This window comes from Lolium rigidum, chromosome 3, assembly GCF_022539505.1.
Source record: "Lolium rigidum isolate FL_2022 chromosome 3, APGP_CSIRO_Lrig_0.1, whole genome shotgun sequence".
NCBI lineage: Eukaryota > Viridiplantae > Streptophyta > Magnoliopsida > Poales > Poaceae > Lolium > Lolium rigidum.
In genome coordinates, this window is record NC_061510.1 from 255308721 (window position 1) to 255320435 (window position 11715).

General features: G+C 44.3%; 1 protein-coding gene across 1 annotated transcript; it reads left to right on the forward strand.

Annotated features, from left to right (window-relative positions):
- The first annotated feature begins 1602 nt into the window (after positions 1 to 1602).
- LOC124699348 (uncharacterized protein At1g76070-like) lies at positions 1603 to 2551 on the forward strand. Its single transcript, XM_047231661.1, has one exon. It carries the CDS (start codon positions 1607 to 1609, stop codon positions 2357 to 2359), a length of 753 nt encoding a protein of 250 aa, XP_047087617.1. The 5' UTR covers positions 1603 to 1606; the 3' UTR covers positions 2360 to 2551.
- Positions 2552 to 11715: the final 9164 nt, after the last annotated feature.

The following is an 11715-nucleotide window of genomic DNA, read 5'->3' on the forward strand; positions in this document are numbered from 1 at the left end:
GCCCGCTTCTCCGCGACCTGTCTCTGGGCCCGGTGCACCTACGTAGGTGCATACGATCGAGGGAGAGAGTAGATATGCATGCCATGCATGCATTAGCTGACGATATCCAAATTTTGCCCCTAAAAGCACCTCGTGCACCTAAAAAACAAATTAGGGCACCAAAAAAGCTTTTTATCACTTGAAATTAAAAAAACGTACCTCTTCCAAACCAACTAAATCTCATTTCACTAAATTTCGCCCCTAAAAGCATCTTGTGCACCCGGAGGAAAAAGTTTAGGGCACCAAAAAGTTAATTTTAGGGAACATCAGATGATGTGAAAAAAGATGCACAACATGAGATCCGACAGTAGGGAGAGGCGGGCTGAAGTTTCAGTTGGCGGCTGACATGTACATGACCGAAGATTTATTTTAGGACACACTGATCCTGCAGATTTTTATCACTTGAAAAATATAGGATATGATGTAAATAAAATCGCAGCACGAAATAGGGATAGGACATAGGCCGGAGCATCTTTTTGGCTTCTCGTGCCTTAAAATTCGTTTTACATCGTCTGTAGAGTTGAAGGTTTGTCTTCAACAAAGTCTTTGTTAGTCAAAAAGTGAACTTTCAAAAATGTTAGAACCTCCATTCAACTTCTTTGTAATTTTATAAAAGAGCTTGTCTAGGTCTCAGTCAACTTATTAGATCCAATTAAATCTTAGTTATAGATTTACATGTGACGTCAGTTACAACATAGTTGCAACAACTCATGTGTAACTCATACGCCAACACAAATCTCAAGAAAATTTAATGGTTTGGATTTTTTTTCTCAGTTACAACCTAGATGTAACTAGGAAAATCTTAGTTGCAACCCATTTACAACTAGAAAAATCTCACTTACAACTCACTTGTAACTGACATATTAACACAAATCGCGACAAATCCAATGGTCAATGAGTTGACTAAGTTTGTTAAATCTTAGTCGCGTGAGAATTAACAGTTCCGGTTAGAAAATTGTATCTTGCTGAAAGGATGTAAATTGTAGTTTTCACTAAACTATAATTTCATTTTTTTGCAAGTAACAATAGTTTCATTTAATAGCATAAATTTAGATATGAAATAATATCTGGAGAAGGCTAACCTAAATCGTTGTAAGAAGAACTACTCCCTCTCTGTTCATAAAAAAATCACTAGTTTATGTTAACTTAGACTTATCTCAACATCATTTAGTGTCTATATACATCTGAATATAGATAAATTTGTTGACATCTTTTTAGGAAAGTAGGAAGTTTGTTTTCTGAAAATCTCACGACACGAGTACTTCTAGAATCAGGTAGGGAGTAATAAAAAATGATTTCCTGGATCCGAATATGACCCCACTGTCCTGTAAACCAGGTCCATTGCAGCCCGTCTCCGAAACATGGAACGTTTGATAAACCGTTTACTAAACCAGGAAGAAAACATAATAAAGCGAAGGAAAAAGACGCGCACCCACGCTCCCGGCAATCCCCAACAACGCGACGACTCGCATCCTTTAAAACCGCGCCAACACGCCGACGAACCGGCCGACGACGACTTCATCTCCTCCCACCACCACCACCACCACCACCAATCTCTCTCTCTCTCATGGCGACTAGGCGCGACCTCGGCGGCGAGCCGCCGGACTCCACGCGGCTGCGCATCGGCGACGACGTCGCGTGGGTGGACGTCGGCGGCGTGTACGACCGCGACGACTCCCTCAAGGAGAACACCAACCCCAAGTGCCTCCTCAAGAGCCACAACCCCACCGCGCCCGGGCAGCACCACCACCACCACCACCACGCCGGCGGCGGCGGCTCGCAGCGCTTCTCCGGGAACCTCAAGCCGACGGCGGCGCCCATCATCGGCCTCTCGGGGAAGCTGGGCGGCGGGCGGAGGTCCCACCAGCAGCACCCGCCGGCCATGTTCCCCAAGAAGGCCAAGACGGGCGGCGGCGGGCGCAACCCTCGCGCCGCCGTCCCCGAGGACGAGCCCAGCTCCCCCAAGGTCTCCTGCATCGGCAAGGTGCTCTCCGAGCGCGAGAGGGCGCGCCGCTGCCCCCGCCCGCCGCCGTCGGAGAAGCCGCCGCGGCCTCCGGGCGGCTGCTGCCCCGGGTTCGGGTTCATGATGCGCCGCAGCCGCTCCCGGAAGAGCGCCGTGGAGAGCGTCGACTGGTCCCCGCCTCCCGCGCCCCCGGCGGCGAGGCTCAGGGACAACAAGGCGTTCCAGGCGGACGAGGCCGCGCCTGCGCCGGCGCCGGGGCTGGCCGGGGTCATGCGGTTCGCGTCGGGGAGGCGGGCGGCGGACTGGGCGGCCGAGATTGAGGTGGACGACCGCGTGGCCAGATCTGGGCCGTTGTAGCGTGGGCAGGGATTTTTCCTTCTGTTTGGTCTCGTGTCATCTTCTTCCTCTGCCCCCGGTTGTTGGCTTGTTGCTGTGCTTCTAGGTTTAGTAGACCTGTATGTAAGTTTGTGTGTGTGTACATTACTAGGACAAGAGATTTGTGGGTGAATTATACTATGGATTGGGAAATTAGACCAAATTTTGGTGGTTCCATGATCTGTTTTGGCTTGTTTCTCGTTTGTTGCAAGTCCACATGTTGCTGGAATGGAGCATATTCTGTGAAAATTTGATGAAAATTTCTGGATTATTCTTGAACAACATCCTCTTGCACAAGCTTAGCAGCCTTAGCACAGTTAGACAAAATTTTGGTGGTTTCACGATCCGGTTTGGCTTGATTCTCACTGGTTGAAAGCTCACATGTTCCTGAGAATGGAGTATACCATGTGGAAATTTGATGAAAAATTCTGAATTCTTCTTCATACAATGTTCTTGCACAAGCTTAGCAGCCTAGCAAGAGCAGTCGTCTGTTTCTACCATTAATTATTGCTATGTTGTAGCTTTGAGAGGTAGAGCGTCCTGGCTCAGAATTCTCCACTCCTTGTCCTTTGCGACATTATTTTCTTCACTCAGTCATACTCATAGGTCCCATTCTTTTCTGACCCATATATTTCTTACAAGCTTCCACTTGTCTCTTTCAGGAACGTTGTCGTCATGGGCCTTGACCCACACGTCCAAAGATATTATTCATTTCCCGTGAGTCCATTTCATCTCCCACTTTGTGCTTCTACTGTCTTCTATACTTATAGGTATATCTCAGTGACCTAATTCCCAATTTGGAAGAAATGTTTTAGAAAACCCGAATTCTTGAGAGCGCATTTTGCACCCTGCAACGGTCTTACCAAGTCACAGTATGAAATATCAACTATAACCACATCTTCCTTACCACATACTTTCCCTGAAAAATATTATCTATCCAGCATGTTTTGCATCGAATCCAAGTGTAACTTCATATTCAGATTCCTGGGATTAATATAGACCTACCAATTCGTTGCCCATGTTTTGTTCTCTGGTCTAAATGCATGCCTTGGAATTTTCTTTCACCACAGTTTATTTTTCCATTTTCGCTTATATTAGCTAGTTCAAACTGTCATGCTTCTAAGTTTGATCACGCATCTCTGTCACTCACAGGAATCCTGCAAGGTGCAGAAAGTTCAGGCATGGCAACACTTTACTAGTAGGAAGGTAACTCGTTTTGTGCTATCTGACAAAATAACTAATATTATCAGATGGTGACCTCAACTTGGAGTTTAGAAGATGATTTGCTCGATTGCGGCTTTTGTACACCGAGCTATATGTAACTCGGCTTTTTGGAGAAAAAAAAAAAGAAAATCGCAGTTTAAACTTTTAAAAAATAGGGAAAATCTGATGTAGGTAATGATGTACTCCATAAACTTGAAAATTTTAACTCAACATACCTTATATTCCGGCAATGCAAAAATAGCAACAGTGGAATCTGAAGTAGTGAACAAAAACCTCCAAAAATTGTCAAATTCTATCTTCTTTTGTGGCCTAAAAGACAAAGCATTTTGAGTTGAGATTTTACACTTTGGTCAAAATGCATCATTATAAATATCTAGAATTTTGTTTCAGAATCTTTGGAACTATAAAATAGCATTTTCAAAATTTACAGCCTACAAGTAGCCGAAGCAACGTTTCCAGTTTCCGGATTTTGCCCACTGATCAATTTATTTTTCTAGGCGACCACCGCTAGACTAGCCGGTCTAGGACCTCCGTCAACTGCGCATCCTGCAGCCAGCTCCAAGGCGCCAACAAAATTAGTAACCAGCCAGCTGCACCCAAGAAGTGTGTGCTGCATCATGCCCTGCTTCCTGGGTCACCTCGGGATCAGCGAATAGAGGCCCGATGCTATGTCTCAGGTTGGCTTCCTATCGAGCCAGCGATCCTCCCATAAAAGACGGGAGGACCCACCACCGAGCACCATGAAGTTAATGCGTCGAATATATCCCTCTCATTCTTGAAAAACTGCATATTGAGCTCGCGCCAAGGTCGCAAGGGGCTAGTACACATTCTCCACAACCAGCACACCCTTAGATTGGTATCCATGCGAGCTAGGTCATGGATCCTAACTCTCTGTAGCATAGCCCGCCGGCTCACCCTAGACTAGTTCACGTGGCCACCCCCCCCGCCCAAAGAAGGAAGGTACGCAAGATCTTGGTTGGAAAGCCTCACCCAGTAGACGCCTAATCGAGGGTGGGATGCCAAGGTATTTGATGGGGTAGGGTTCAATATGGCACTCCATTAATGTCGATGTCTTAGTTATTTCCTCATCTTAGCAGGCAATTAGGGACACTGAGCATTCCACAAAGTTAGTGCGTAGTCCTGATGCATGCCCGAAAAGCCCTAAAATTTCGTGTACCGTGCGCAACTCCGTTGCACCCGCATGGCAAAAGATAACTACATCGTCTGCAAACAACAAGAATGACGTCACCAACTCCTGACGCGCTAGACGCTTCAGGATCCCCAAACTATATGGCATTAGCAAAAAGCATATTCATGAGCAACACAAATAACATTGCCGATAGTGGGCCGCCCTGTCTCAGGCTCCTCGTGTGGAGGGGCTGGCTCGCCATTGAGCGTCACCCTACTGCTTGTCGTGGATAGAAATATGGCCACTAGCAACTCGCGGAACCTCGACTCAAGTCCCATCTTATGGGGGATCTTGAAGAGAAGCCCCCACGAGGCAGAGGTGAAGACTCGTGCTAAATCCAACTTGAGCATCACCTCTGGCTTGGATGCAGCGTTTAGAAATGGAAGCTCAGTGGTTTCTATCCACCAGTGATTCAAGTCTAGGCGCCACACTTAGTGCTAGAGCCTTCGCTGCCAGTTTGGCGAACATATGGATGGGGCTAGCTAATGGGGCATTAATCACCCAGCGCCATCGTATCTGGGTGCTTCGGTAGCAGGATCAATGGTGGCTGGTGAAGTCCATGGAACTCGCACCCACACATCGTAAGTAGCTTGCCAAAGGTAGCCATGAAATCACCCTTCCCCGCACCCCAAGAACTTTGTAGGAACTCAGCCATGAACCCTTCCGGACCTGGCGCCTTTCTGTGTGGGAGCATCCACACGACCTCTAGATCTCGACTTCCGTGAAGGTAGTATCGAGTTCTGAATAGTCCTCGGAGTGCATGCCCAGGAAGTCTCGGTCTAGTGAAAACTAGCGCTCCACCGACGCGCCCGGGAGTCCCTCGAAGTGATTGAAGGATGCGTGAGCCATGGGTGCATGGTTAGAAATGACTATTCCATCAACCTTAAGGTTGTGGATGTGTTCTTCTGTCTGCGATAATTCGTGTGATGGTGGAAGAAGGTTGTTCTACCATCCCCTCTCTAACCCCAAGCGGTCTCCGTCGCTTCATTGAATCCGTTCAGGTTCAACAAGAAACATTCAAACAGAAAACGCTTCCGACCCACTGACTATGTGGTGTATTCGAGGAGGAGGGGGCAGTGGTCCGCGATCACCATCGCTAGACAGCACAGGGAGCAGCTCTTGTTCAGTTGCACCCACTGGCCAGTCCACCGTGACGAATCGCTAATTGGGTTTTTTTTTTAGATGAAAGGCGTCATCGCCATGTTCCATTTCATCAGAAATGAAACACACACTTCATATAACCATCCGTGGACTTTACACGTCTACACCAGAGGCCAAAGTTCACCGAGCCTAACATCCAAGAGTTTCAATTTTTTGAACAACTGCAGAAACAAAAGTAAATACCATCCATCCGACACAACTTCATCTTCATGGGATCTGTTTTCCTGGCACAGTCTTTTGGTCTTTTCTCTTGCAGGATACAATCATGCAAGCATGAGTTATGTTGACTTGAATTTTAAAACCCGTGTGATTATAGTCAAGTTAACTATATATCAGAATGAGGAGGCCATGGCCACATACGACTGCACGGACTTAAAGGAATCGTCGCAGCAGTCCATCCAGTTGTATGTGGCCATGTCTAACTTGACTATAATGAGTTAATCTGAGATGTTGTTTCATTTGCAGTCCAATTTTAGTTTTGCCCTTCTGACTTGTTGCGTCAAGAATTTTCCAAAGGAAAAGATGCCTGAAGAATTGGGGCCTAAAATTTAAAGGGCTGTACTACGCGGCGGCCCCGCACAAGGATATGTTTCGTGCGGTGGATTTCCCTTTCCCCATCCCATGTGGACATTTAATTTGCGAGCACGCGCATGCAGCAACCCAGGCCCACGCTGTTGCCGATGCATGTAGCATCGTGCTCCACTGCCCCCAAAGAAAGCACATGTAGGGATGTAAACGGATCGGATCGGATCGGATATTGCTCTTACCATATCCTTTACCATATTTTTGTAACGGATTCGGCGGATGCGGATTATATCGGATTACGGATATGGAGCGGATTCGGACCGGACTCGGATCGGATGCGGATTATTAAGAAAATATACATATAAGAAAATAGAGGTATGATTTTTTATGTAAAATATGTTTGTAATTATAGACTATAGCTAAATGTACACACTTGTTCGTACAAAAAAGCAAATTGCATGCAAATAGAATGCATAGTTTGGCCGATGAATTAAATATATTATCTAAATATTTAGGGTTGGGCTAGTTTTTTCGGATTATCCTCTTTGTGGACCTCGGATAATCCGCAAAAAATGGCGGATAATCCGTATCCGTCGGATAGTATCAATACCATATCCTCTACCGCATCCGTCGGATATCCGCTTGATCACTATCTGCATCCGTATCCATATCCGGCGGATTTCTAAAAATGCATACCATATCCTCAAAAACGGATACGGATACGGATAGCTGCACATGCAGTCTATGTGCTGCAACGCATTCACATGTTGCAAAAGTTTGTACAGTTTCGCTCAAAAATGACAAAAGAAAAGCAAACAAGCTTGTTATTTCCCCACAAAGGTGACATTTCAGATATTTTTTCCTAAACACCATCAGTTCACCACATATTGCAGATCAACATGACAAAATGAATTGTAAGATATAATTACTAAATTAATTAGAAAATTGCCAGGTTAATTTCACTCAACTGCCAGATTTTAACCAGTAAAAAACACCTAGCAACTAGTCAGATTAATCTGGTAGCTAGGATCTAACTAATATGGCATTTCCTACTAATTAACCTGTCAATTACTACTAACTAATCTGGCAATTGCTACTTGATACGTCTCCGACGTATTGATAATTTTTTATGTTCTATGCCATATTATTGATGATACCTACATGTTTTATGCATACTTTATGTCATATTCGTGCATTTTCTGGAACTAACCTATTAACAAGATGCCGAAGTGCCATTTCGTTGTTTTACTGCGTTTTTGGTTTCGAAATCCTAGTAACGAAATATTCTCGGAATTGGACGAAACGAAGACCCGGGGGCCTATTTCGCCACGAACCTTCCGGAAGACCGAAGAGCATACGAAGTGGGGCCACGAGGTGGCCAAACCACATGGCGGCGCGGCCAAGGGGGCCCGCGCCGCCTGTGGTGTGGGCCCCTCGTCGGCCCCCGACTCGCCCTTCCGCCTACTTAAAGCCTCCATCGCGAAACCCCCGATGCGAAAAAACCACGATACGGAAAACCTTTCCGGAGACGCCGCCGCCGCCAATCCCATCTCGGGGGATTACGGAGATCTCCTCCGGCACCCGCCGGAGAGGGGATTCATCTCCCGGAGGACTCTACACCGCCATGGTCGCCTCCGGAGTGATGAGTGAGTAGTTCACCCCTGGACTATGGGTCCATAGCGAGTAGCTAGATGGTTGTCTTCTCCTCATTGTGCTTCATTGTTGGATCTTGTGAGCTGCCTAACATGATCAAGATCATCTATCCGTAATACTCTATGTTGTGTTTGTCGGGATCCGATGGATAGAGAATACCATGTTATGTTAATTATCAAGTTATTACATATGTGTTGTTTATGATCTTGCATGCTCTCCGTTACTAGTAGAGGCTGTGGCCAAGTTTTTGCTCTTAACTCCAAGAGGGAGTATTTATGCTCGATAGTGGGTTCATGCCCGATTGACACACGGGACGATGTGAAAAGTTCTAAGGTTGTCTTTGTCTTGTTGCCACTAGGGATAAAACATTGGCGCTATGTCCGAGGATGTAGTTGTTGATTACATTACGCACCATACTTAATGCAATTGTTCGTTGCTTTGCAACTTAATACCGGAGGGGGTTCGGACGATAACTCTGAAGGTGGACTTTTTAGGCATAGATGCGGTTGGATGGCGGTCTATGTACTTTGTCGTAATGCCCAATTAAATCTCACTGTACTTATCATGACATGTATGTGCATTGTTATGCCCTCTCTATTTGTCAATTGACCGACTCGTAATTTGTTCACCCAACATGCTTTTATCTTATGGGAGAGACACCTCTAGTGAACCGTGGACCCCGGTCCATTCTTTTAATACTAAAATACAAATCTGTCTGCAATACTTGTTTCTACTCGTTTTCTCTCGCAAACAATCATCTTCCACACAATACGGTTAATCCTTTGTTACAGCAAGCCGGTGAGATTGACAACCTCACTTGTTTCGTTGGGGCAAAGTACTTTGGTTGTGTTGTGCAGGTTCCACGTTGGCGCCGGAATCCATGGTGTTGCACCGCACTACATCCCGCCGCCATCAACCTTCAACGTGCTTCTTGGCTCCTCCTGGTTCGATAAACCTTGGTTTCTTTCTGAGGGAAAACTTGCTGCTGTGCGCATCATACCTTCCTCTTGGGGTTGCCCAACGAACGTGTGAAATACACGCCATCAAGCTCTTTTCCGGCGCCGTTGTCGTGAGATCAAGACACGCTGCAAGGGGAGTCTCCACTTCTCAATCTCTTTACTTTGTTTTTGTCTTGCTTTATTTTATTTACTACTTTGTTTGCTGCATTATATCAAAACACAAAAAAATTAGTTGCTAGCTTTACTTTATTTACTGTCTTGCACTCTATATCAAAAAACACAAAAAAATTAGTTACTTGCATTTACTTTACTTGATTCATCATGTTTCCTTTTGATTTTACCACAAAAAACATACCGGTAGGACAAGGGTCTATAATTGGGAGGAACAATATAGAAGAATTTTTCACCCATGTTAGTACCGTTGAAGATTTTGAAGATAGACACTTGGTAGAACTTGCTCCTACTTATGAAATTGCTGTCGCTGCGTTTAGTTCGCATGTTGGAAACTAAATTTGTTAATCTCAATCCTATAATCCAACACATGTTTCTTACACTTGGTGATTTGGAAGAGGGGGAAAAGAAAGATTTTGTTTTAGAAACCCTTCTTAGAGAATTTGGTGGTCTAGCAAGAGAGGCTAGAAAGGTCTTCGCTAAATTTAATATGCTTGGTTCTCATACTAATTTTGTTAGTCTCCTTGAAAAAATGGACATGGATAGGATAAGGTACACTTATAATGCTAATGATGGTGGGGAGATCAAAGCACCAATACCATGTAAACTCCTAGCTATGAATGATGCACTAGAGAATAACTATGCTTGGCTTGTTCCTAAAAATTTGTTCGATGAGGGTAGCAAGCCCAAGACTAATGAAAAGGGAGATGCTGAAACTTATGTATCCAATATACTATGCATGGTTGAGAAAACTCCAAACCCCGCTGTAGGTGCACCACCCTTCGATAACACTTGAGTTACACTTTCTCGCGCCTAGCTGAAAGGCGTTAAAGAAAAGCGCTTATGGGAGACAACCCATGTTTTTACTCCAGTATTTTTGTTTTATATTTGTGTCTTGGAAGTTGTTTACTACTGTAGCAACCTCTCCTTATCTTAGTTTTAAGTTTTGTTGTGCCAAGTAAAGTCTTTGATAGTAAAGTAAGTACTAGATTTGGATTACTGCGCAGTTCCAGCATTTCTTTGCTGTCACGAATCTGGGTCTACCTCCCTGTAGGTAGCTCAGAAAATTAAGCCAATTTACGTGCATGATCCTCAGATATGTACGCAACTTTCATTCAATTTGAGCATTTTCATTTGAGCAAGTCTGGTGGCCTAATAAAATCCATCTTTACGGACTGCTCTGTTTTGACAGATTCTGCCTTTTATTTCGCATTGCCTCTTTTGCTATGTTGGATGAATTTCTTTGATCCATTAATGTCCAAGTAGCTTTATGCAATGTCCAGAAGTGTTAAGAATGATTGTGTCACCTCTGAACATGTGAATTTTTATTATGCACTAACCCTCTAATGAGTTGTTTCGAGTTTGGTGTGGAGGAAGTTTTCAAGGATCAAGAGAGGAGTATGATGCAATATGATCAAGGAGAGTGAAAGCTCTAAGCTTGGGGATGCCCCGGTGGTTCACCCCTGCATATTCTAAGAAGACTCAAGCGTCTAAGCTTGGGGATGCCCAAGGCATCCCCTTCTTCATCGACAACATTATCAGGTTCCTCCCCCGAAACTATATTTTTATTCCGTCACATCTTATGCACTTTGCTTGGAGCGTCGGTTTGTTTTTGTTTTTTGTTTTGTTTGAATAAAATGGATCCTAGCATTCACTTTATGGGAGAGAGACACGCTCCGCTGTAGCATATGGACAAATATGTCCTTAGGCTCTACTCATAGTATTCATGGCGAAGTTTCTTCTTCGTTAAATTGTTATATGGTTGGAATTGGAAAATGCTACATGTAGTAACTCTAAAATGTCTTGGATAATTTGATACTTGGCAATTGTTGTGCTCATGTTTAAGCTCTTGCATCATATACTTTGCACCCATTAATGAAGAAACACTTAGAGCTTGCTAATTTGGTTTGCATATTTGGTTTCTCTAGAGTCTAGATAACATCTAGTATTGAGTTTTGAACAACAAGGAAGACGGTGTGGAGTCTTATAATGTTTACAATATGTCTTTTATGTGAGTTTTGCTGCACCGTTCATCCTTGTGTTTGTTTCAAATAACCTTGCTAGCCTAAACCTTGTATCGAGAGGGAATACTTCTCATGCATCCAAAATACTTGAGCCAACCACTATGCCATTTGTGTCCACCATACCTACCTACTACATGGTATTTATCCGCCATTCCAAAGTAAATTGCTTGAGTGCTACCTTTAAAATTCCATCATTCACCTTTGCAATATATAGCTCATGGGACAAATAGCTTAAAAACTATTGTGGTATTGAATATGTACGTATGCACTTTATCTCTTATTAAGTTGCTTGTTGTGCGATAACCATGCTTCTGGGACGCCATCAACTATTCTTTGTTGAATATCATGTGAGTTGCTATGCATGTCCGTCTTGTCTCAAGTAAGAGAGATCTACCACCTTAATGGTTGGAGCATGCGTATTGTTAGAGAAGA